General features: G+C 37.1%; 1 protein-coding gene and 1 long non-coding RNA gene across 2 annotated transcripts; both read left to right on the top strand.

The window, feature by feature from the left end:
- The first annotated feature begins 327 nt into the window (after positions 1–327).
- On the top strand, positions 328–7,813 carry LOC123723284. Its single transcript, XM_045685861.1, has 2 exons — positions 328–1,729; positions 6,701–7,813. The coding sequence occupies exons 1-2, from the start codon at positions 641–643 to the stop codon at positions 7,781–7,783; spliced, it is 2,172 nt and encodes a 723-aa protein (XP_045541817.1). The 5' UTR covers positions 328–640; the 3' UTR covers positions 7,784–7,813.
- Positions 7,814–25,090: 17,277 nt separating this feature from the next.
- On the top strand, positions 25,091–27,432 carry LOC123723405. The gene is made up of 3 exons (XR_006756731.1): positions 25,091–25,289; positions 27,071–27,226; positions 27,351–27,432. It is a non-coding gene; the product is annotated as an uncharacterized LOC123723405 (long non-coding RNA).
- The last annotated feature ends 548 nt before the right edge of the window (positions 27,433–27,980 follow it).

The following is a 27,980-nucleotide window of genomic DNA, read 5'->3' as shown; positions in this document are numbered from 1 at the left end:
ATCCGGACAGCTATAAGGTTTCCGTCGAAGCCCCTTTGGGCTCGTCAGACCACTGCCTGATCCGGACCACAGTTCCCATCTCGCGTCGCCCACGGTTTAAACCGAATGGCCTTCGCCGATTCTTCGCCTTCGGCCAAGTTGCGTGCCAGGCGCCGACCCGTACGCACGCGTTTCGGGGACGCTCTGCGCTAAAAAATCAGAAAATTGGTAAATAGTGATCGAAACCTACTGTGTGATACATCAAATTGTGCGTATTTTGACACTGTATACGTACCTAGAAACAGAAAATTAATTGCTGAAAGTTTGTGATAGTTATTCGCAAAAACGTGTTAAAAACGTTAAATTTGTACCTTAAAAGTGAAACGCTGCGATAAAACAATCAATAAAGTGTACTTTTCTATAGCTCATTCGACGCGCCTAATTGACCTCTAGTGGACAGTGGTTATTCTGGATTTTTCTAACGTTGATTCGCGAAGTTATAGTAACTTTTTGCAAAACCACGTGGCCACGTGGTTTCTGTTCCCGACGCGCTAGGACTAAGATTACATATCACATGAAAGACCTAATTGAAATAAGAACACTGATATATTGATCCTATAAATCGGTTAAGCGTAACACTAAATAGAAACGAAATATAAAGATGTCGGACAAAAACATAATAGATAAAAAATTGTCAGGAAAAAAATCTTCAGACAAAAAACCTTCACCGAAATCGACTTCGCTGCAAAATGCACCATCCTTCAAGCCAAAAAAACCAACCTCATCAGTACACGGCGGCCCTAGTGTGCGCAGGGAAAATATCTCAATAGGTACACAATCTTGCACCGCACCTAAGCGACTGGCCTGTACAACCGACGCCCCTAGAGAAGATAACTCGAGTGGGGGATCCCCCACTCCAACGCAAGAGCTTCAGGGCACTGCTGAAGAGTGGTCAGACGCCGATAGCGCATTAAGCGCACGAGCGAGCATTTTACCTTTTACGGAAAAAAGTCCAGGCATAAACATAGACTCGGCCACACAACGGGCAAACGAATACTTGCAGCTAGGCAAAAATGCCCTAGAGAAGGCGGGCAATATGAAAAAAGAGTGCAAGACTGAAGCAAACGATTGTCTCCAAGGATTGTATGAGATTGTCCTCTGCCTGACCGAATCGCGAGCAAGGTTGATGGTTGCTCTCGAACAAGAAAAAGGGAAAGCCGCAAGAGAGCTTGTACAGTGTGAGAGGGCCCATTCTAAAGAACTCACAGCTATACAAAATAATCTTGCTGACAAGCTCAAAGCCCTCGAGGAAAACACAGCATGCTCTCTCAAAACAGCTGAGCAAATTAAAAACTGGCTTAATCTTGAACTAGCCGGACCTTTAAAAACAATAGCCAATACCTACTGCGAGTTGAAGGAGCTCTCTGCTCGACCACTTCCCGCAACCATAGTTAAGGAAAGAATTTTTCATGCGTCAGGGGCGGCCGGGCCCCAATCCACCAATATTCAGCTCGGCGAACTGGCCACGAAAATGGAGACTGTCCTGGAGCAGCTATGTAGCATTAGAGTGGATATTGAGCGATGGCATGGCCCCAAAGAAGTTAGGCCACAGCTTCCTGCACTAGAATATCAGCCGACAGCACCTCCAACACCTAACCTAGAAGACACCATCAACAAATTGCAAAAGGAAGTATCCGACATAAATCACTACTTCATAACACACCAATCCATGATTTCCTCAACCAAGTCCCTCCACCGCGATGAGAGTAGACGTGTTATACAGTGCTCCGTAAATAAAAAATACTTTTACGCGGTTTAAAGTGACCCTGTGTGCTAACTTTGATAATATCATAAGTAAAACATACACAAACTATAGTAAGTGTAATAAATGTGGTGTAAAAACAGTGTGATATCTATTTTATCAGACAATATTTTTAGTGACTATATAAGTGAAGTTGCAAATGACATTCACCATTTGTAAAGTACCTACCCGCTTCATAACTTTAAAATCATAAATCTTATTAACAACTTAAAAATTCACTGACATTGAAACTGTACGGTTTGGCCTAACTTGAAGACTGTGGACTTAACTTCGCTTAGCGCCGTGTTGCACCGCGTTCTAATCCAACGTGTACGGACTTTTTTGTTCATAAGATTTTATTGAGATTGATTGATCAGAAAATTTTAATTTGAAATTAAGTCTGTTGTGTGTTGGACTTTGAAATAAATATTCGACGCGCCGGGCCACGCTCCGACGTAGCTGTTATAAAAAATGGAGTCGGCATTAAATAGTAGTAGATCTGTTTCGGAGTCGAATATTACGCAAGAATTTCTATCACCTGTATATGTCTCTCAAAGGACTAAAAGAGCTAGAGAACCGGATTGCGAGGTTGATTTTAACGCCTTCAGAGAAGAAGTAAAGAAAATGATATCTTCAATGTTGGCGGCGCAGAGTAGTGACATTAAAAAGATTTTTCCTACTCTTTCTGAAATCAAAACATCAAACAACAATATTGAAAAATCTATAGCCTTCCTATCGGCGCAACATGAAGAATTAAAAAATAAAATTGACATAATGGAGATTCAAGCTAAAAAGGATAAAGATTACATCACTATCCTAGAAGACAAAATAGAGGATCTCCAAAGAGAAAATCGTAAAATGAATGTTGAAATAAAAAATGTGCCACATATGCCTCAAGAATCTAAAGAGGACCTCATTAAAATGGTTGGTCATTTATCAGAAACTATTGGTTGTAAAGTAGAGAAGCACGACATAAAAGATATCTACCGTATTCGAGCAAAGAATAAGAAAGTAGAAGCAAAAAATCAACCGATCATAGTGGAAATGTCATCCTCTATTCAAAAAGCGGATTTCCTTAAGATGGCAAAATCCTACAACACAAGACACAAAGAAAAGCTATGTGCCAAACACCTAGGCATCACTGTCAACAGGGACACACCAATCTTTACATCTGAACAACTGACGGCAAAAGGTGCACGGCTACACTTCCTGGCTCGCGACCTGGCAAGGACAAAGCAGTACAAATTTTGCTGGACTGCTTACGGAAGAGTATACGTCCGGAAAGATGAGAACTCACGAATTATAATAATAAAAAATGAAGCTCAAGTGAATAGTCTCATGAATTTAATATGACTAGACTTATACAGCTATGATGACGCATCGCCTTTCCTCACAAGATTATTATATACCTTCTATCTTAATTTGTTCGCGCATACTTTCATATATCGCAATAACAATTTTTCACTACACTACTACCTTCACTTACATACAAATTCAGTCACATTCACACATAAAACTCAGTCAGTTATTGGAAATTGCACTGTATTTAAAATGCTATACTCTCTAGTTACACTGTGTTTGTTTTTCTTAGACACCAATTATTGATCTTCTCAACAACATTAATGAAGTAGACAACTTAGAAATTGCAAATGTACATGTTGATAACATCGAAAACATTTCTAGTCTGTTAAATGTAACACAAAATGATTTTACTATTATTTGCCAAAACATCAGAAGTGTCTACACTAATTTTGATGATTTGCAAATAAATCTAGCCCTTTTAAAGTTTGAAATAGATTTAATCATTCTCAGTGAATGTTGGCTGAGAACTGACAAGAATATACCCCATATACCTTATTATAATACATATGCGACAACAGTTCATCTCAACCAAGCAGATGGGGTGGTTGCGTTTCTCAAAAACAACCATAGGGCTACTGTTACTGAAGTAAACTTAACGCACGCGTCTTGTTTACAAATTAGCTTACCTCACGTCACTATCCTTGCTATTTATCGCTCTCCTTCTATTGCTAATGCAAATGACTTTATTTTATCACTGGACGTATATTTAGGAAATATTAAAAATAACAAAAATGTAATCATCGTTGGTGATATAAACATCAACTTAATCTATAGAGTAGAAGAAAAATCACACGAGCGCTTAAACAGACTAGGTTATCTAAACATGCTTGCCATGCATGGACTTTTGCCAGGACACTCACTTCCAACTAGAGGTCCAAGCTGTCTTGACCATGTCATCCTAAAGCTGCAACCCGAAAATTACACGGCAACTATTGCTATTGCTAATACCACTGTTACCGACCACTTCATGAACATTTTAAAAATAACTAATAAAATACATTCTAATAAATTAATTAAAACTAAAACTAGAACGACCTTAAATACAAAAAATGCACTTGATCATTTGGAACATAATCTACCTGAACTGTTAACTCTAAAAAATCCAAACTTACTTACAGATACGTTAATAAAAACTATACAAGAATGTCTCAAGATCCACACTATTAAAAAACTAATACCTTTAAAAAATCAAATGCTAAAACCATGGATGACCATTGGTTTACTGCGATGTATTCGTAACAGAAACTTAATCCAAAAAAAGCTGAAACTTGACCCACATAACGATATCCTTAAAATTACATTTAAAAGGTATAGAAACTATTGCAACTGTTTAATTAAAAAAATTAAGCGTAAATACGAACGAGAAAAATTACTTGCAGCACGTAAAGATTCTAAGAAGCTATGGAAGGCTATTAATGAAGTTACTAATCGGAGACTAGTTAAGACACAAAACGTTGAGTTATTGGAAATAGCAAAAAACCCTTATGAGGTAGTATCTAGTGTAAATAATCATTTTGTTATGGTTGGTGAAAAATTGGCTAATGCTATTTCACTACAACATTCACCACAAGCAACTAATAAACAAATTCAAAATTCAACCCAACCCACTACATCGTTTGTTCTTCTTAATACCGATGATCAGGAGGTGCGCAAAGTTCTGATGAGTTTAAAGTCAACTAGTGCCTCTGGCTCGGATGACATACCTACTGCCTTTCTTAAAGAAGCACATGAATTTATTGTCCCAATCATTACCTACCTTGTCAATCTATGCTTTGAGCAGGGTATTTTTCCTTCTGCATTAAAGCAAGCTATAGTCACCCCTGTGCACAAGAGTGGAGATAAGACGGTTATAACAAATTACAGACCGATATCAGTTCTAACGCCCCTTTCAAAAATATTAGAAAAAATTATTAATTTTAGACTAGTAAATTACCTTAGTAAGAACAATATCATATCGTCATCGCAATTTGGGTTTAGGCAAGGCATGTCCACAGAGGACGCTATCTTGCAACTAGCTTCTCTTGTTACTAACAAAGTAGACAATGGTGACAAATGTCTGGGTGTCTTCCTAGACTTAAAAAACGCTTTCGATTCTGTTTCTGTCTCCATACTATTGCACAGGCTGGAGGAGATTGGCATTAGAGGCCAACCTCTTAGTCTTTTCAATGACTACTTGACTAATCGTAAACAGAAGGTAAAAATAGGTGATTTCATTAGTTCATCGGAGACCATCACCTATGGGGTTCCCCAGGGTAGTGTACTCGGTCCAACTTTATTCCTCCTATACATAAATCATCTTTGCAATATCAAGGTTCATAATGGACACATTTTCTCCTACGCAGATGACACGGCTATAGTTTTTTACGGTAAAACGTGGGATAGTGTGCGGACAAATGCTGAATGTGAGCTAAAGCGGATAGCAGGCTGGTTGGACTCTAACTTGTTAACTTTAAACACTAAAAAAACAAACTACGTCTGCTTTACCAAATATGACAGAACCCAACCGCCAGACAATTTTACAATAAAAATTCATAAGTGTTCAGATTCTAATAACCACACATGTACATGCACAGCCATTGACAAAGTAAAGCATATTAAATATCTTGGTGTGATGGTTGACCAGCGCCTTTCTTGGCATGATCATATAGAACTTATCTTGTGCAGGTTGCGGAAACTTATGTGGACCTTTAAGACCTTAAGACATGTAGCCCCAATAGATATTTTACGACAGATTTACATTTCACTTGCCCAATCAGTTATAACGTACTGCTTACCGATCTGGGGTGGAGCATCCAAGGTTAAATTCTTGGAAGTTGAAAGGTCCCAAAGATCCCTCCTAAAAGTTATTTATTTTAAACCGTATGGATTTCCAACAGAAAACCTTTATACAATTGCTGAAGTTCTGACTGTCAGAAAATTATTTATCTTACAAACTATATTAAAATTTCATAAATCATTAAAATATGACCCAAAGATAGATAAAAAAAGAAGAAGAAATGTAGTAAATGTTATCAAAGTAAATTCTACTTTTGCTGCTAGACAATACCCACGACTATCCTCTTATTTATACAATTTAATAAACAAAGAAATTAACATTTACCCCCTTAAATTCTCAAAATGCAAAAAGACTGTAACTGACTGGTTGATGACTAAAACTTATGATGAGACTGAAACGTTGATTCAAACAATACCAACAATATGAAATCTGCGCCTTATTACACTGACACATGTACAAACTTACACACACTCACTCACACACACACACACACACACACACACACACACACACACACACACACACACACGAAATTTACTCTCATATACACTCAACGCACATACTCTCGCACACATTACTTATTTTATTATATTTTGTTTTTGTATAATTCTTAGATTGTACAGGTTAAGTTACCATCACAATGTAGTTACATGGAAGAGCGGGACTTCCTATCACAAGTACCTACCGGATACTTAAATGGAATTCCCAACACTTGTTTAAATTTGTACAATGTATTGTTAAGCCAATAAATCATTTTCATTTTCATTTTCATTTTCAAGTCCCGAGACTCCATTAAGCTGCTTACCCAACAAACAATTGAGGAATCGCTCGCCCCTGTTCTTACTCATTTCGAGGAAGCTAAAAAAGAGAGAATGGAACTTAGAGATATATTACAAGCTCGCTTACATAGTAATGAAAGGTCTAATGTTCTTGACTCGGAGATCATGCTCACTGAAATAAGGCAACAGCTATCAGACCTCTCGTCGCGTCCTGTTCAAGTGGTATCCCCTGCAACGAATTCAGGACCGGATAAGGATGATAGTAGTCAGCCAAATGCAGGGTTTCGACCTGAGCACGAACGCTCTTACGCTCAAGTGACTCGCAGAGCGCCACCGGTCCCGAGATACAACGTCTTGGTCGAATCGCTGGACCCACGTCATACGTCCGATGACATCGTTCAGAAATTAAAAGCCAGCGTTAATGTCGTGGACCGAGGCATTGGAGTATCAGCAATAAGAAGATCAAAAAACCAACGCGTAATCGTCAGCTGCGAATCCGAAGTGGAACAGAGAAGCTTTAGTGAAGCTCTCAGGCAAGCTGATGAAACCTTGTCGGCTAAACAACTGCCCAACAAGCCACCGTTATTGAAGTTAATCGGGCTTGCAAAAGATCTTAATGATGCGCAAGTGGTCGAAGCATTACTCAAACAGAATAGATCTCTAATCGATAACATACCAGTCGAACAACGATATATAAAGATTTTAAAGCGCACTAAAGGAAGGAACGATATACTCACCAACGTAATCATGGAAGTCGACCCTAAAATGTGGAGGACCTTGTTGGATCAGAGGGTGAGAGTTGGGTTCCAGGTGCTTGTAGCACGCGACCAATCGCCGATCATACAATGCTACAAATGTTTAGGCTACGGGCATATGGCCAGAGTTTGCACAGGTTTACTTACCTGCGGGTATTGTTCAGACCACCATGACACGCGGGACTGCCCCAGAAGGGATGGACCGCCACAATGCAATAATTGCTTCAGGGATGGAAATACGTCAGCGCCACATCATCCGGCATATAGTGCGGAATGCCCCTTATGGCAGAAATGGGATAGGATTGCTAGATCTAGAGTAAATTATTGTTAACGAATAGGGCATGGACAATACCTACTCAAGAATTAAAATTATTCAGGCAAATTTGGGACGCGGATACGCAGCCACTAAAGACACAATTTGTACAGCAATTCAGAGAAAATACTCAATCCTATTGCTCCAGGAACCTTATGTTGGGAACAAAGGTCAAATGTCGGACATTGCGGGTGTTTTCCAGAATACCAATGGTCAGGGCGTTGTGAAATCTGCCGTAGTCATACTAGACAAAACTATATCAGTTACGCTCAATCCCGACCTAATAACCAACAATATCGTAGCACTGAAAATCCATATAGGCAATATTGACATCGGAGTCATATGTGTCTATTTAGAAGGTGACAGATTAATCGAAGAGGATATCGATGTTATATCCCAAAGCTTAATTGGGCTTGGCACCAAGAACATACTGTTAGCTGGAGACTTTAATGCTAAAAGCCTATGGTGGGGAAGTATCAACGAAGATCATAGGGGCAGAACCATGTCTGATTTTTTAGCTGAAAAGGGGTTAACGGTGCTTAACTGTGGTTCTGAGCCAACGTTTCATACGGTAAGAGGCGGACGAATCTTCGCTAGCTGCATCGATGTCACAGCTGTATCTGAAAATTTGCTGTATGCAGCCAACGAATGGATGGTTGACCCTGATTTTTCACACCTTTCGGATCATAGGCCAATTACCTATGCGCTGTCATTTACCAAACAATTTTCTGTCAGACCCAAACCTACCACGCGTATTTATAATACCAGCAAAGCCGACTGGGGCAGATTTAACAACATGTAACCAACTACCTACTTCCGGTTCATTTTTTTTATTTAATATTTTAGTATCTCGATTAATATGGTTTATCCAATTAACTTTTCTGCCCTGAATAAAAGCGAACTTGAATATGAGGTGGCTATAAGAAACGAAATACCCGCCAACACGGTTGCGGATTTACGGAAGCAGATTAGTAAATTATCTCAATTATATCCATCCGAGAATATTCTTGTTTCGCATTTGGAACCTCCACGTGATTTGGATTGCTGTGTGGAAATTTTAGAAAGGATTATTTCAAATCTCTCTGAAGGTTCTAAAGATAATTATTTTTTGGCCAAAACTGAGAATAACCTACATCACGTCTACCATAGGCTAGGCCGGATTGATGTTAGCGACGCGCTCGCCGACCAGCATGCAAAGTGTCATGTTTTGTTTAGACAAGCGTACGACAAATTGTTAACTCTTAAAACCAAGAATGTCGATCTTTCTGAGGAATCAGGCAGACCTTCGACTTTACCAGTCAATGTTACGGTAACGTGTGAAGGCGGCAGCAAAATTTCAAACGAACTTAGTAAATTGAAATATGACGGTAAATCCTGCGTACGTTCATTTATTCAGCAGGCACACGAATTTAGTGGAGCACGCGATATCCCAGGGTCAAAGTTGTTAGCTTTCGGAACTGAAATTTTCGTAGGGGACGCGTTGCATTGGTTCAGAAGCGTAAAGGAACAAGTATCTACCTGGGATGAATTAACCGTACTCTTAAAGCAAGACTTCGATAAGGCTGATTACGATTATCGTTTATTAGCGGAGATTCGTTCTAGAACTCAGGGGAAAACAGAAAATATTTCGATATACTTGTCAATTCTGTCGGGTATGTTTTCACGCTTAACGAAACCTCTTACAGCCGAAGATAAGCTAGAGATTATCTTGCATAACATACGTCCTTGCTATGCTAACATATTAGCGTCATCGCCACAAATCTCATCTATCGAACAGTTAAGAATGTTATGCAGAAACTACGAGAACGTCCAGTCTCGCTTAGCACATTTTCGAGAACCACCAGCGGCATCCCATGATACGTTAGCCCCCGAGTTTTCGTACAAACAGGATCCCAACCCCTCCTTTAGCAAACAAAAGCACGATATGGATAATTCTCATAATTACAACAAAAATTATTCTCATGATGTTAAGAAATATCTACACGTTATAAATAATAGTGATCAAAGCGTAAATAATAGTGTTCCTTACTGTCCTCGATGTCGCAACCATTCACATACTTTTAGAAATTGCAAAAACACTGAAATTTTATGCTTTAAATGTGGCAACAAAGGTGTCAAGAAGCCCGACTGCCCAAATTGTAACCGAAATACGAATTCAAAAAACTAATTAGGAAGAATTGTAGTAGATCTTGTAATAAACCGAAAACTGATATTAATGATTGGAAGGAATGGTTAAAAACAGTACATAGATTTTTTAGTTTTTACAAGGCTGCTACAATTCTACAAAAAAAACCATTTCGTGATGCCCGTCCGTATATTAACATAAAGATTAATGACATTACTGCGTCAGGACTCTTAGATTCGGGATCAGTAATTACTGTTATAGGGAATCACGCTCACAAGGTTTTGCTTCAACATGGCCTTAAAATTTTAACTGACGAGCCGTTGTTGGTTACTGCGGCAGGCGGACAAACGTTGAATAGTATAGGCTATATTAATTTGCCCGTAACATTCGAGAATCAATTTCACATAATTAAGGCTTTTGTTGTTCCCGAAGTCAAACCGTCACTGATCTTAGGTATAGATTTCTGGCGTGCATTCAAATTATGTCCGAAGTACTTAGGCTCTCTTACTTTAACAGAGACACCGCTAATGGACTTAACTGAAAATAGACCGAAACATTTAATTTGTTCTTACAATCATTTAAATATAAATGAAAAGATAGTCGCAGATACCGTAATTGAAAAATTTAAAGAAATTTCGTTTGAGCATAAAGGTTTAGGCCGGACTCACGTAATAACACACCATATTGACACAGGAGAGTCGCCTCCTATTAGGCAAAGATATTACCGACTTTCTCCAGAAAAGCAGAGGATTCTACTCGAACAAGTTGATGAAATGTTGGCGTTAGACGTAGTAGAACCTTGTGAGAGTGCCTGGCAGTCTCCCGTTCTTCTAGTTACTAAGAAAAATGGCAAGCCTCGTTTTTGTCTTGACAGTCGGAAGCTCAACTCGGTTACTAAAAAGGACGCTTACAACTTGCCTTATATATCTGAAATCCTAGACAATTTACGCGATGCCCGTTTTCTTACTAGTCTTGATTTATCCAAGGCTTTCTGGCAAATACCTATCGCGGAAGAAGATAGAGACAAGACAGCCTTTTACGTTCCCGGTCGAGGAACATTTCGATTTAAAGTCACCCCTTTCGGTTTAACAAATGCACCGGCCACACAACAACGATTAGTCGATGCCCTTCTAGGTGATGTAGATCATCGTATTTTTGCCTATTTAGATGATATTATTATTGTTAGTAGCACTTTTGATGAACACGTCTCTCTGCTATCTCGTGTGTTGGACAAATTGCGTAAAGCGAACTTAACCATCAATTTGGAAAAGTGTGAGTTCTTTCGAAGTCAGCTCAAGTACTTAGGTTATGTCGTTGATGAGAACGGGTTACGAACCGACCCCGATAAAGTTGAAGCCATTCTTACTTATGCGACTCCAACTAGCAGGAAGGAGTTGAAACGATTCTTGGGTACGGCTACTTGGTATCGACGTTTCGTTCCTAATTTTAGCACAATTGCAGGGCCGCTTAATAAGCTAACTTCAAACAAAAAAAATGCTCCTCCTTTCCAGTGGACTGAGGAAGCCGATGCGGCATTTAAAAAGCTCAAGGAATGTCTTGTTTCCGCCCCAGTGCTTTCATGTCCCGACTTTGACCAGCCATTTCAGGTTCACACCGATGCGAGCAACTTTGGCATTGGAGCGATGCTAACTCAGACTACCAACGGAATAGAAAGACCAGTAGCGTATATGAGCAGATCGCTAACAGCTGCCGAAAAGAATTACAGCATCACGGAGCGTGAGACATTGGCCGTTTTAGTTGCTTTAGAACACTGGCGGTGCTATATTGAAAACGGAAAAAGGTTCACAGTCTATACAGACCACAGTGCTTTGAAGTGGTTCCTTTCCTTGAACAATCCCACAGGTAGACTAGCTCGTTGGGGTGTACGTTTATCATCTTTTAATTTCGAAATTAAACACCGACGTGGCGTTGACAACATTATACCTGACGCTTTATCTAGAGCTTTACCGGTAGCTTCTATTGCAACGGCCAAATCATTTTCTGCAACTAAGGATGATTGGTATAGGAAAATGTATAATGATTCCCTAACTAAACCTTCAGGTTCCCCTAACTATTTCGTGAAAAATGAAACCCTTTACCGCCTTTCAAAGAATAAATGCGATCTTACAAAAGAATTTTCTTGGAAAGAAGTTGTTCCTCTCGAACTTAGGGAGGCTGTGATAGCTGAGAATCACAACAAGCCAATTGCCGGTCATTTGGGTATTTTCAAAACTTACAGACGGATCGCTCTTAGATATTTTTGGCCCGACATGTACCGAGATGTATTAAAGTACGTGGGCTCATGTTCAATTTGCCTCCAATATAAGGCCCAGAACCATGGCATTCTTGGAGAAATGGGTCAAATGTTATCTATCGATCTCATGGGACCTCTTCCTATAACTCGTAAACAGAATAGTTTTATCTTGGTAATTACTTGTTGTTTTTCTAAATTTTGTCACATATTTCCACTTAGAAAAGCTACCTCACGAATTATTGCACAAATTCTGGAAGAACAAATTTTCTTAATACACGGTATCCCTCAAACCATTTTACTAGACAATGGTCCCCAGTTTATAAGTAGCCAAGCCAACGATTTGTTTAGAAAATATAACATCCCTAACGTATTCTTTACGCCAAAATACACTCCGCAAGTAAACACCGTTGAGCGCTATAACAGAACCATAATTACGTGTATATCTACCTTTGTGGATAACGACCATCGCTCATGGGATACGTTCATACCCAATGTCCAATTTGCAATTAACAACTCTGTGAACGAAACTACGGGTTATACGCCATCATTTTTAGTATTTGGACGGGAGATAGTCGTTTGTGGTTCTCATTATGTAGACTCCGATTTAGGGGACGAAATTATATTTTTGCCTCGCGATATTTACGCAGAGAATCTTGGTTCGCTTAAATTGGTTTTCGACCAGGTACAGAGGGCTTTATACCGAGCCCATTTAAAGAATACGGCAAAATATAACTTAAGAAGAAAGAATTACGAGTTCAACGTAGGAGACGTCGTATATAAACGTACTTTTATTTTGAGCGACAAGGACAAATATTTTAGCAAAAAACTGGCTCCAAAATTTATTAAGTGTAGGGTAACGGAGAAGCGTTCTCCCTTAGTGTACATATTAGAAGACATGTCGGGAAAAAATCTAGGTGCCTGGCATATTAAAGATTTAAAGATCGTGTAGCTTTCTAATTCTGAGAAACTACACACCTCAAGGATTTTGATATTAAATCAAAATCCTTAGGGCGGAGAGGGGGTACCGCGCAGTCCCCGCGGCGCACGCGCCGCGGGGACTGCGCGGGTTAGAGGGGCGACCCGGGCTCGGCGGGGTCGCTGCATACGTGCCGGGTCACTTGCCTGCAATCTCCTGAGAAGAGCGGTCACCGGCGTCTTAGTCTTGGTGTGATCGTTTCCGGCTAACGTTGGCGTTCTAAAGTTATTTTTTTTCCTACATTAATACTAATACAATTTAAGTACTTGTTCCCGTTTTAGGGTAAGTTTTATAAAAATTAAAATATTCTTGGAGGAGGCTGTTTTAATGTTAGGTGAAAGATCGTTCCACAGTCTAACAGCTGTCACAGAGAAGGATTTATCCAAGAAGGACGAGTGATGAATAGGCGTGGATAGTAAAAGATTATCAGAGGACCGAAGAGAAAGCTCGTGATTTTCACACAGGAATTTGAAGAGGTCTTTTAAATAAGTGGGGTAATTTGTATCATTTAATACTGAGTAAAGAGTGCAGAGAATACGAACGTTCCTACGTTCTCTGATGGGCAGCCATTTTAGTTTTGATCGGAAATCCGACACATGATCGAACTTGCGGAGGCCATAAATATATCGTATGCAGTTATTAAGTAGTCTATCAAGCTTATTCAGTAAGTCGGTATTTAGATCAATAAAACAAACGTCGGCATAATCAATAATGGGAAGAAGAAGGGAATTTACTAAAGTAAGCTTTGTTTTGACGGGAAGGAAGAGTTTAAATCGGATGATAGAATGGAGAGATGCATAGAATTTGCGACAAATTTCTTTGACATGGGCTGACCATCGCAGCTCGGAGTCAATAATGACACCCAGATCCTTGACTGTGCTCGTAAACGGGATGACACAACCGTTGAGTGAAAGGGACGGGATGTCATCAGTAATGATTTTAGTTAACTGGCGGGAACTACCTATAATGATTGCTTGGCATTTGTGTGCACACCACTTTTGTGTCTCAACATAAATCATACCTTGTTTTAAAATGAAAGGCACTTTTAATATTTTACACAAACTTTTGTGTCTTGACAAACCATAAAACCAAAACTTTAAATCAAACATTAAAATAGAAATAAACACAACAAATGTTGATTTTGTGTTTTCAAGCCAATGGTCTTTTCATGGTCTGTTAATAAAACAATTTTCGTAATATGACTTTATGATTGTACGATTACAGACTTTAGGAAAATGTTTTCAAGTCTTTTAGAAATCACCAAATTAAGAAATCAGTAAATAATTTTGTACAGATAATTAGAAACATGGAACAGTCTCACCAAATATGAAGATTTTCACGCTGGTGTGCGTTTTAAGTTTACCATTTACTCGAAGTTCTCAATATCCTTACAAATTTACAAATCTTACTCTCCGGTAAACAATACGATTCTTTTATGCAACAAAATCACTTTGTGAGTTTGGGTAATATCTCACTTCTGAACTTTTAGAGAATTATTAGTCAAGATCATCTCGAGCGTATTGCGCGCTAAAGTTCCCAAAACCAAGTGACAGATAGCTGTAGTGAGGCGACGTAAGCGTTGATATTTGACATGTCTAGTGCTGCGCCGATACACCGGCACAGTGTTGATTTTTGTCTCTAACAATATATATATATATATATATATATATATATATATACATATTTATATATATTTATGTATGTATATATGTAATATTTATTAAGTTTATTATTTAAGACATTATTTATGACGACTTGTACACACATTTACTTATTAAATAAATAAATAAATAAATTACCCATTAAACAACCTCTCTCTATATAATGGTAAGCTGTAAGAGAACTCTTTTAGAGTTAAGCTTTCCAGTACAATACTTCATGTGTATGTACAAAGTTTAAATAAAATAAAGTATTTTACCAATTATATTTTAAAGGTAAAAGTGCAGGCAACATTCCCTAAACAAAGAGTTACAGATTATCTATTTTATTGCCGGCTTTCTTCACCGCGCCGCGGAAGTCATAAAAGATTTAATGTCTATGGCACTATTGTTTACAACGGCTTGCAATTTGCAAGAACCGCGGGACCAGATGTTTTTAAGAAATTATATTAGGCGTAATGTAGTGAAATTAATATGTAAATATGTGTCGTGTATCGCCAAAGTGTCCGTGCTAGTGTAATGTAAAGTGTGACGTCACAATATCCGCGCTAGTATATCCGAAGCCGTATAGGCCGAAGTAAATAGGTGACATTTTATATTTGAGATGTATTAGACATACTTACGTTTATGTCCCTACTTAGGCCGAAACCGACTCCAAAATAACAATAATTATACAATATAGACATGTTACAAGAAAGAAGAGAACTTTCTTTAGAGTTTAGAGACACGCAAAATACGCGCTTGTCGTGGAGTTGCGGAAAACTGAGCCCCTACTACTAACTACTAGAGTTTTGAGAGTTTTCATGACATTATTTTGTTTCTTTTTAGTGCATTTTGTTTGAAATTGTTTTTTATGTTACTTTTGGGTGCATTTTGTTTGAAATTGTTTTTTTACGTTACTTTTGAGTCCATTTTGTTTGAAATTGTTTTTTTATGTTACTTTTGAGTGCATTTTGTTTGAAATTGTTTTTTTACGTTACTTTTGAGTGCATTTTGTTTGAGATTGTTTTTTTTTTAAATCGGCTATTTTTTTTTCTTAAAATTTTTATTTTATTTCTCAATTTTTAGTGTATTTGAAGTTCAATAACAAATTTCCTTAATACGTATAAGGACATAAATAAGACAAATAAAGAAAAGGACTTTCCTATTTAATATGTGTGTACTTCAATTCAAAAACTAATTAAGAATGCAGCAGATAACCACTTATCCTTTAAATAATGAAATAATTATCAAAATCGGTGTACAAATTGAAAATTAACGAACTAATACATCGTAGCGTGCCTTTAATTTTGTCCAGCCGCGCGCCGGCCGAATGCGCGTAGTTTTTAATAATTTAATATCTTCCAAACTATTGATCAGAATTACATAGTTTAAAGGCTAATGTAATCTGCATTTAATACTCTAGCCTTCAAATACATTTATTTGGATAAGGATTCATATCGAATATAATATAATAGCGCCGTAAGCTTACGACGCTGTTTTTCGTGTGCATTTTAATCGAAGTTTGTTCACAATAACATGGTTTTGTGAGACATCCATAGATGATAGATATATACCACCAAAGACTTTTATTTAGCAAATTTAAGGATCTATAATTAATCCATACATCATTTTTTATGTAGGTCATATAGTTTGACCAGAAAGCAAAATTGTGCTTTTCATGTAGCATTTTTCGTTTCCGCGTAATTTGATTCTTACGATATCTCCTAAACTATTAGACAGAATTTAGTATAGTAGTTTTTAAGGCAAATATAATCTACATTAAATTCTCTTGATAATGAACATGTTTATTTACATAAGGGTTAATACTGAACTCGAATAATAGCGTCGGAAATAGGGCATGGATTTAATTGATGTTTCTGAAGAAAAAAATGGTTATTGTGAGAAAACTATAAAAGATAGATATATGCTATCGCGGACTTTTATTTAGGACATTTAAAGAGCTACAATTCGTCCATACATCATTTTATGTAGGTCCTATAGTTTAGCCTAAAATCTACTAGTCTTCTAGTTATTTAAAAAAAAATGGGACCCATCTGCAAGCACTTCCTTTTGATTAAAATATTTTTTATCAAAATCGGACCACCAGGGGCGGAGTTTCGCGGTAACACACATAAAAAAAATACAGTCGAATTGATAACCTCCTTCTTTTTGAAGTCGACTAAAAACCAATTCTCTCGACACAGTCTACGTGTGTCTATATATCAAACGATAAATTTCTCCTACGAGTATAATAAATGTTTTCTAATCTTATGTATGGATATTTGTTAAAAGGTATCTCCAGAACGGCTGCATGGATCTCGATGAAATTTGGTACAGATATAGACCATAGTCTGGAATAACACGCGGTTAAAAGCTAGTACAATATAAATCACTTACGTAGAATAATTTTAAACTTTTCTTGGTCGCTTTATAACATTAGATATTAATAATACACCTTGTAGCATTAGTGATTTATAACCTACCTTATAACTTGTTATTTTTATTTATTTATTTAATTTATTTATACTGTATTTATAAGTCTTTATTTATAATCATCATAGTGTAAGCTATTTTATATATTCTGTAATTCCATAACCTAAAACATTATTTTGTCTATTCTATAAATCAATAACACTTTTGATTATTTTAAAATAACATCATTTATCATTTATTTGGGATCCACCATATTATTTAAATATTTGATTCACAAATTTGAAATATAAATATTCTACTTATTTTGTTATTAATCGGACAGTAATTCGATATCGTAAATTAAAAGTATTGTAATGAGTAGTCTGAATGACAGCCAAGTTGGCATCATTCGGGGAATCGTGAGACAGATGTAAGATTAGTAATTGTAAAAAAGTTGTAATTTACAATTCATCAAAGAAAATATACGAGTTAAAGAAGACTGTATTTTATTAAAAGTATTCTCCGGCTGTGACTCCCACAGCTTCAGAAGTGGGATGACACGAGAACAAGCATTGTTTTCGATCTACGTCTACAAAGTTCATGTGAGTAAACCTTGTTCAATCAAATTTAAACATAAACATTTTGCTGAAAAGTGTGTTTGTAGATAAACTGTAAGCGAATACAGAGAGAAGGATTTGTTTTGGGTTACAAAGCCATAACAAAATGGCTTAGGGTTGTGCTATGGTTCGTGTATGTGGGGAAAGTAAAGTACCTACATGGATACTTTTGGTTTTATCAAAATATCACTAGCACTCAAAAGTGTGTGCATTTTTTTTTTAAATTCATTATTCCTTATTCTCAGTATGGATTCTTATTATTAGTTGCTTTTATGTTTTTTTTAACAAATTATCATATTATATTATTATAATATTTTGTTATTTTGGTTATTATTTTGTCCAAATAAATACATAATTAAATAAATATATCAGAGATTGTGGATGTACATTGCAAAGTAAAGCAATCTTCCATTTAATGGAACAACATAAATGAAGGTGATTGTACATTTATGTCAAAAATGCTACATGTGGAAAGTACAAAATGTTATGTTGTTATTATTTAATTAAATTATTTTCTTAAATTTGGGTGTATTGTACAGATTTAAATACATTCTATGTGTACAAAAAGGGTAATTATACACATAAATTAACTTCTTAGAAGTTAAGTTTAGTAAATACTATATCACAAGTTACAAAGCAATTAATTCAAGATTTACATTCTTATACTTCTACTTTTATATACTTGAAAATCAATATGAATACAAATAAAAGTTAACTTTGACTAACAAAACAAGATGTTGTTGAATGAAATAAATCTAATATTTTTAAGATTAACTATACAACCCACATTTTAATTCTGCAGACAAATTATTTTATAAAGTTTTGTGGAACTTTGCTCTAATCCTAAGATTAATTATGATGTGTTAAAATAAATATATAAAGTTTCAAAAAAAAAATGTTGAAATTACAGAACTTCTTTATTTATATCTCATAATTTATAAATAACACTTGATTTTTGGGTTTCCTGGTTTTACCTGTATGTGACTATGATACTAAGGCGAGTTAAAACTCCTGAATCCTATAGTGTGACTGGTATTTTGGGATTATTGATTCATTCCTTTACTATTCATTCCTTTCTTGCATGTTACAGTACTTATATTGATGTTTACAATTGTAATGTCAAGAACTTACATGTGACACCCTGTAAGGGCATAGCAATATATGTGTAGGTACCAGAGTTTTGTACAATAATAATTAAATTCCATTAAACATTTTCGAGTTTACATAATAAATTAAAAATCTATAGAGAAAATGAACATGGCTGTTTATGTAACCTGACAAAATTCTAGTTTTTATGCTATTCCTGTATTGTTCTTTGTTACGAACTAAGGAGATTATGTTGGAAGATTTTAGTATTGTTATTGGTTACTACGCTGATAATTGTCAGTTTCAGATGCCACAATGGGACGTGAGAACGATAATTAAGGAGATCCAGTTGTGCCCAGGTGCGAGGACCAGGGTGAAAATAAAGACTAGGATTGCGTGATGATAAGACTAGCGTGTATTCACGGCTGAGAAGCGAGATCGGCGACAATCCGGGTTTGAGACTAATGACTAAGACTGACGTGAGCTCTGATATGAGATCGATTACAGATACCTATGAGTTCTCAGGTGTGAGAGCAGTGACAGACTGACGGGAGCTCAAGTGTGAGAGCTATAACAGAGACTGACGTGAGCTCAGGTGTGAGAGCTATAACAGAGACTGACGTGAGCGATGAATCAAGGTTGTGCTCTCAGGTGTGAGAGCGACGGCCGCGATTTGTATCCACTGAAGTATGTGAACGATGAATCAAGGTTGTGCTCTCAGGTGTGAGAGCGACGGCCGCGATTTTTATTCACTCAAGTATAAGAACGATGAATCAAGGTTGTGCTCTCAGGTGGGAGAGCGACGGCCGCGATTTGTATCCACTGAAGTATGTGAACGATGAATCAAGGTTGTGCTCTCAGGTGTGAGAGCGACGGCCGCGATTTTTATTCACTCAAGTATAAGAACGATGAATCAAGGTTGTGCTCTCAGGTGGGAGAGCGACGGCCGCGATTTTTATTCACTCAAGTATAAGAACGATGAATCAAGGTTGTGCTCTCAGGTGGGAGAGCGACGGCCGTGATTTGTATCCGCTCAGGTAAGAGAGCGATGAATAAAGTTTGTATTCTCTCAGGTGTGAGAGCGACAGCCGATATTTGCCGAGCTCACGGGCGTGAGCAATGGATCAAATCTGCGAATGCTTAGGAGCGAGAACTATGACAGACCCAAGAACTTACCCAGATGCAAGAGCGGAGTGAGACGGGAGAATCCGAGGTTTTTGAACTGGCCGAAACCTTTACGGTAGCAGCGTGTCGAGGCTAATCATTGCAGTGCGGAGGTGCACATGCTAGAAGCGGAAGTGTGCATTAATCGCCGCGAACCGAAGGAGCCACGTTGGAGAGGAAAGTCGAAACCGGAGCCTTCACTCTGCTGGAGATTGGCGTTATTTTCCAGGTGGCAATGTTCACCCGTTAAACGCTTCGCGACTTTAAAACACAAAAGGAATCCGGCAGCAGCAGTATGATGACTCGCGGCGCGGACAAGCTAGCTCTAGTAGCGCATCGACTGGACGAGACGGACAAGTCGACACGAACACGTACACGAGCGGAGAACACGTTGTGTGGGCCTGCTGTTTACAACCGCCTGCCAAACCACATCACAGTAGCTACCAGCCTCGCCTCATTTAAAGATAGATTAAAATCGTGGCGTATCCAGAAAGCTCGGTATAACTATGAATGATTTTTGTTGACTAAGAAAAATAATGTATAAGTATATTAATTGTGCTCATTTTTAATCAAATAATTTAGTGTAAACAATTTCTTGGTTTACATTAAGATTCTGTTATTATAAGATAGATTTTATAACTTTTACTTTTATGAACTGTAATTTATATATTACCGTTAAAATTGTTATTGTAATTACTTTTGAAGCATTATTGCTACTTGAAGGTAGGTTTGTTGATCGGATGTTGGATATTTGTTCATCAGGCGACCGATTGCTTGTTGAAATGCTTATTGTATTGAAGTTATGGCTGTAGAGACGGCTCGATTAAATATTTTGACGCTGATATTCGTAATGACAGGAGAAATGCAACTATTGCTTCAAAATCGAATGGTTCAGGATTGACTTGCTATAGCCGACCAACTAGGACTTTGAGTTTGACTTTTGAGACTTTAAGTGTGCTCACGGAAAGTAAAGCATGTGAAGGATTGTAGCGCCTCTGTTTGTTGTTTCGAAAAGGTGCGCGCTCTGATAAGGACATTGAGAAGGTGCCGGACCGAAATGGAGACGATATATGGAGAGTTGCCCAACTGATTCGGACGGGGGCGCTCGACTAATATATATTCGACGTTGAAATTAATGACCACAATGTGTATTGCCGTTTGCATTTGGGAAGCTAATGACCCCTTGCCAGCTCGATGGTAGAAGGAGTGCAGAGATGGGACATCATGACACCAGAAGACGGGCCCGCTCTTTTGTCATGGTTAATGGCCTAGGTGTATTGGAGGGCGTTACGGAGGTTTCGTTCAGAGTTAAGGTAAGGAGAACTGCTAAGGCAGTGGATATGTATGTGATAAGTGACGACTTTGTGAGTAACATTTATTTACAGTGATCCCTGATATTTTTATGACTGGTGCACTAAAAGTATTTGAGGTGATCCCAGGGCTAAAATATATTTTGAAGCTACTAGAGTCGTTAGGATGCTTAAATCTACTCATGCGTAGTTCATGTTGTTTCTTCTCCTTTTATTGATCCGAAAATGTATGTTAACTTTTTTATTGGGGGTACAGCCGGAAAGAAGTGTTGTTTATTTAGCGCATTATAGACTTGTAATTTATCGGATGGCTCTTACAAGAGATTAATTTGCTACAACTGGTTTTGAACGCCGAGGCAGTTTTGGTTCCTCTGACTCCTAACTATTTATGCATGAAAGAAATAAAAATAATATCTGACGTGTTTCGGTTGAGTTTTAGCACTTACTTACTCATATACGATGAGGATGAAGTGGAAATGTAAACTAATTATTGCGTAAAAAGTCTTCATTTGGTTATTTAGGCTTAAATATAAAGTAATAACAAGAAAGAAATATGCATCGAAATATGGCTGTGTTCTTACGAGTCTTATAGAACTATTATTTATAGGGATTTTTATATCAAACGAACATTGAGTCGTTGTTAGAGGCCTCTGGTTTGTTAGGTGACAGTGACCTTTTTCCACTCTTCGAAATTCAAAATTCAAACATTCAAATTCCGTTTCTTTATCATGTCAATACTAGTTGAACACAGCGGTGTGATGATCGGTCTATTTTGGCTATTTTTTTTGTTTCTAGCCGATATCTTGAAATCTCGTTCGACATCATCCAAACATGTTTATTTCGGTTTTCCATGAAATCTACGTCCCTCTCGTCGACTCTCTATTAGACGCTTGGGCTCTCTGCAGTTACTCATTGCCGCTAATTGTCCTGGTTGACGTAACTGTCCAATGTTGGTGGCCTTGATGACATTTTCTCATTAAAGACATTATAGACAGTTTTATTTAGGAATAATAGTTAAACTAAAGGATATAATAATGTATGTCTACTATTCTTCTTTTGGTTCTGACTTATATTAGAACCGTTACCTTCTATAATATGGCTGAATTGCAGTCTTAAACTGATGAATAATTTAAGCATTGAAGAATAAGATAGTTGAAAAGAAGAGTTGCTTTTCAGTTGAACTTCACGAACTAGGTTCCACAAGTTTAGTAGAGGTGGTTGTCCAGGTTCCGGTTCGTTTTTGCTGAGGAATATGGGTTAGTTCTGGTTTAAATGAACTGTCGTGATTTAAATTACAGGGCCAACAAGGGGTACTGTACACTCCTCCGAACTGAAAACCTATTAGACTGATTTCGGGCATCAAGGTTTTTACTCGCTGAATCTAACTCTAGTTTTTGTCAGGTACTAATAGCCGAGGAGTCACGCTATAAAGCTACCTAACTGAGGAGCTACAGCGTTTGGTAGTTTTAGAGCTGCTTAATCTTGCCATTTTTCCTTGACACCATTGATTTTCTTGACTATGAAGTGAGTGCAAGTGGAGTTGGTCCTGGCTACCATGGAACTGAGGCTGTATCTGGGTTTTTCGATCCAGCGCGAACTAGGTGGATTTCTTAGACCTTCTGGATTTTGGGAAAATTCATAAAAATTACCCTTCATATGGAACACAGATAACTGATCTTTTAAAAAGTGACAAAAGAATATTCTTGGCGTGGCAGTGGGCCCTGCTTCTCAAACGCTGAAGGAATATTTTCTGAGTGACCGCGGAAACATAGTTCATTTCCACATTGAGCCATGACCCGGTTGAGATGGTTGAGCTCGAATTTATTAACTATATTTATGTATTGGCTGTTGAGGATGGAGAACAGGACTGGATCACCACAGGCTAGTCATCCGATGAAAAGATGAAGGCGTTAAAGGCGGAATAATATAACTTTTAGATACAGATTCGAAACAGACCTTGGATGCAACAACAATTATAAAGAAACTAAAAGAAAACAAATCAGATTTATCGAATTGTTGAAGATGATAATAGGGAAGAGGAGGAAGAGAATAAAGATCTAAACTATAAGTTTTATATGTCAGCCTCGTGCAGAGCGGTTATTTTATTTTGTAAAATTACTGTTTGATTAATAATTTGATAATTAATTGATAAGCGTGGTTTAGTTAAAGGTATGAAGTAGTTTATTTTATTTGTTCTTAAAGTTAATGTTAAAATAACTAATGATTTAGAGCCGACTACTATGTATTTTATATATGAATTCGATAAATTTTTAATTACTTCAAGCGAAGGGACTCGCTTTTAGCAGGAAGGCCGAGCTGTAAGCTATTTTATATATTCTGTAATTCCATAACCTAAAACATTATTTTGTCTATTCTATAAATCAATAACACTTTTGATTATTTTAAAATAACATCATTTATCATTTATTTGGGATCCACCATATTATTTAAATATTTGATTCACAAATTTGAAATAGAAATATTCTACTTATTTTGTTATTAATCGGACAGTAATTCGATATCGTAAATTAAAAGTATTGTAATGAGTAGTCTGAATGACAGCCAAGTTGGCATCATTCGGGGAATCGTGAGACAGATGTAAGATTAGTAATTGTAAAAAAGTTGTAATTTACAATTCATCAAAGAAAATATACGAGTTAAAGAAGACTGTATTTTATTAAAAGTATTCTCCGGCTGTGACTCCCACAATAGACTTAATTAATTGTTTAAATTACTAAAAATGAATCAATGTTTCAATGATTAAGTTTTTTTAACGAACGGTTTGAAGAACAGTTAGGTCCTTCGTACAAAAGGCAAAGTAAATTGTCTAAACTAATATCGGATGGTTGCGTCGCAAGAATCGCGTTGTGCGCATCCGTACACACAACGATGAATCATCGACGCGAATTGTCTATTTGGTCAGTATAGTCATAGTGACTACATTTTAACTGTATATAATGGCACCGCCACCATCTTGAACATTGCAGTGATGTTTCTCACGACGATCTTGATAGATAGGGTACCCGAGTGTCGTTGGTGATGAGAGATAAATGTCGACGACGCGCTCTGTATACGAACCTCTATGATATTGTTTAACATAAGTAGCAACTAAGATCGCAGGTTTTCGAAGATTTACGTTGCTTTGTGTACGAAGTGCCTTAGACTCTATGCATCAAAGATTACATTGCACTGATAACGTATCCGTAATAGTTGTTACTTGCAATTGTTTTTCATAAGCGCAATGATAACGCATTTGCTAATTAGCAGTTACACATATTTTTTCATAATTTATAGCTTTGCTCTTGTATACAAGTGCCTTTTGTAAACTAAATATTTTGTATCGCTAATATATAATTAACTAGCTGACGGCCGCGACTCCGTTCGTGCGGAAATCGAATTAGTTTCATATGTGTTTTTCTAGACTATGCTCTAAATCTATGCCAAATTTAATCAAGATCGGTTAAGTTGTTTTGGAGATACCTTGTAACAAACATTCATCCATCCATCTAAACATGCGCCTTTATAATATTAGTAAGGTTATAATTATTTTTGGTAAACAACTTATTCACATCGTGCTTTTCTGGATCTGGAAATCGACAAAGTTATCGACTTAGTTGCGTCATAAAAATAGTATGACTTTGCTTCAAAAAGGGTATGAAATAAACGTCCTGGACTGTACATCCTGTCGCAAACATGGGTCGACATAGTTCTACCTAAAGATTCTGTTTCCAATGCAGGCTCAATAAACCTGATTGTTGTGCCGCTGGGATGCGCTCTGTCGGGAGTGGTGACGTCACCTCTTGGTCGACGCCGAGCCATGCAGGCGGTCAATCTGCCCTTCATCATCGCCTGGCTACTCTTCTACTACTCGAAGACCCCTGTTTACCTCTAGGCCGCTCTCTTTCTAACCGGTCTCGCTGGAGGATTGCTTGAAGCGCCAGTAAGACGATATTATAGGACTTATGTTTCACTTTCACACCTTAGCTACTCAGTCGATCATAATAAAATATTGCATATATTTGCTACGAGTATAGAAAGGGACATAGTCTTCCCGACGGATACTAGAACAGCTAGTATTGCTGTAGTACATTGACAAATAGGTTAAACTGTATACCACTGACTAGATTAGATTTTTCAAGCTATTGAATTGTTCAAATATTTGATAAAAATATGCATTGATAACATCGACAAAAATGCATGTCATTTTACAGGTATTTCATAGACAACGAATATGTTTTTCTCGTATAATATTATCTAATCGATGGTATTACTTCGTCAAAGTTTGGCGATTTTTGGATATTTCTTAAGGATCACTTTCAAGTATCCATGGATTTGCCGAAGAAATTGCACAAAAATATATCGACAAATCCGATGATTGGTTATATCTCTTCTTACATCTCTAAAACATGTAACCTTTTTCACTGATAGGGTCGAAATTATTGTGTGTGTTTTTTTAAGATACTGAGAGAGAATATAACATGCATTTATAAAGGTGTTTAAATCTACGGTTTATAAAGAAAATATAAAGATATGAAGGATTCATTTATAAATATTAACATTTCTATATTAACAAGAGTTACCGCATAACCGTTCGAGTCTAACTTTGGCAGTTACTATGTGTGTTTTGTTGGAATTCTATTAACTTTTATAATCCTAAGCATTGATTCTTTAAAGTTCCTTCTTTTCGCCTTAATTTCATTTAATAGTGTATATCAATTAAACAATAATGAATAGTTGTTTCCGCGAACGCTTCAAGTTAATAGACATCGACCTTCATACATAGCTGATCTCTATCGATATTTCCTGAACTCAGGCGCTCCTACTAAAATCACCTGTACTCTCAGATTGTACATCTCTTACAAGCGTTTATAGTCAAGGAAATTATTTTTCAACCCACCCAGAGTGAATCAAATACCTACGTTGCTATGACAATGTTACATGTTCTGTTGTGCATTAAATGAGTCTGAAATTAACGTACTTTGCATATACAGGATGCTCGGGAAAGACGTGTACAACGGAAGACCAAAAATTCCGTGGTCGATAATGACTTAACAGAACTTGTCTCTGTCCCAAGTGTTGAGTTTGGGCGCTAAGGAAATACGACTTTAAAAAATTACTACGTTTCTCCAAATATTTTGAAAAGATTTTAATGAGTTTTATACACATTAAATCTATAAATTTGATTCAATAAATTACACTTTTATTATCGGAATCGTATTGGCACATACATTCATATTAATTACAAGTAAATGATTGCAAAGTTCTGTCCGTCGTGACAACACCAATAATTCGCAGAATCGTTAACACAATACCACACGCTATTTGTTAACTTGCCGATGTATTTTGCAATTGTCTCATCGATCAATCAATCGATTTTACTGTGTTACCATTGTTAGAATACTTGTTTAAAAACATATTGCCATCTCATTTTTTTTTTTTTAATAAAACAAAGAAAATGTTATGTTTTAAAACAGTAACTGTTTTAACGATGCTAGAGCCCTGGACGAACTTTCTAGAGCGCCCCTTTTTTACTATGACTGAGGGGGGAGTAAACAGGGTTATGTTATATGCGTGTAATTCGCAGACCTGTGGCGATCCCTTTTGTTCAGCGCCCTCGGTAGTCGAAGTAATCGGAATATCGTATAGCTGACAGTCTATTGAAGTAATCCTTAAACCAAAATTAACATACTATGGGGTACATTAGGCAATTATATTTCGCAGGTGCTGACTTACGTTGCGGAGATCACGCAGCCGCACTTGCGCGGCTCGTTGTCCGCCACCAGTTCGATGTGTGTCATCCTCGGAGTGTTCACTCAATTCCTGTTCGGTACATTGATGAACTGGCGTACGGTAGCACTTGTGAACATTAGTTTTACAGTAAGTTACCGACTTATCTCTCTGTCCTTCTCTCGCACCAGTTTTCTCCTACTCCATACCGATCTCTAATTAAATATTTCAGTTCCTTCTTTATCCAGTTTTAAGTTGGTTTTTTATCTTTCAGATAGTAGCCGTCATTGCACTATTCTTTATCCCGGAATCACCGCATTGGCTGATATCAAGAAACCGAGACTACGAAGCTAAGAATTAACAATATATTTTTTGCTTTTAACCACAGGTGGGCACAGTTAATCGAAAAGATAACTTCGTTAATCGTTAATAAAAAAATTAACTTCGTTAATCGTTAAAGCGTTAAATTCTCGAAAATTTAACGCAAGTTAAAGTTAATCGTTAACAGTTAACCATACCAAAATTATACATAATTATTTCACACTTATGTGGCGACACTTGTTTAAAATAGTAATTTGACTATACATTCTATAACACAATAGTATAAGAGACAAGTATGAATGCATTATAGTATATTTCATTACGAGTGCGGAAAGCCTGTCATTGCAAAGAGTTCCGAAAAATGTCTACCCGAGCCGAGGCGCAGCCGAAGGTGAGGGTTGACAGTTGGAACAAGTTACAATGAAGGTTCCGCACTTCTACTGAACAACTATTTTTGATACAGTTGCGAAAAAATGAAGCAATTTAATAGAATAATAAATAGAATAATAAAACTCGACTAACTAAAATGTTTGGAAAATGGCGCCAACCGTAAAAGAATACAAACAGAGATTTTTTTTGTTTT

The sequence above is a fragment of the Papilio machaon genome, chromosome W (genome assembly GCF_912999745.1).
Source record: "Papilio machaon chromosome W, ilPapMach1.1, whole genome shotgun sequence".
Classification (NCBI taxonomy): Eukaryota; Metazoa; Arthropoda; class Insecta; order Lepidoptera; family Papilionidae; genus Papilio; species Papilio machaon.
Note: the sequence above shows the minus strand (reverse complement) of the source record. Positions and strands in the feature narration are given on the sequence as shown.

What these genes read in the sequence shown, in the direction of transcription:
- LOC123723284 (XM_045685861.1), top strand. Translation starts at nt 641, where the DNA reads ATGTCGGACAAAAACATAATAGATAAAAAATTGTCAGGAAAAAAATCT. An exon ending in TGATTTCCTCAACCAAGTCC is followed by an intron (nt 1,730 to 6,700) that starts CTCCACCGCGAT and finishes ATTTTCAAGTCC; the next exon opens with CGAGACTCCATTAAGCTGCT.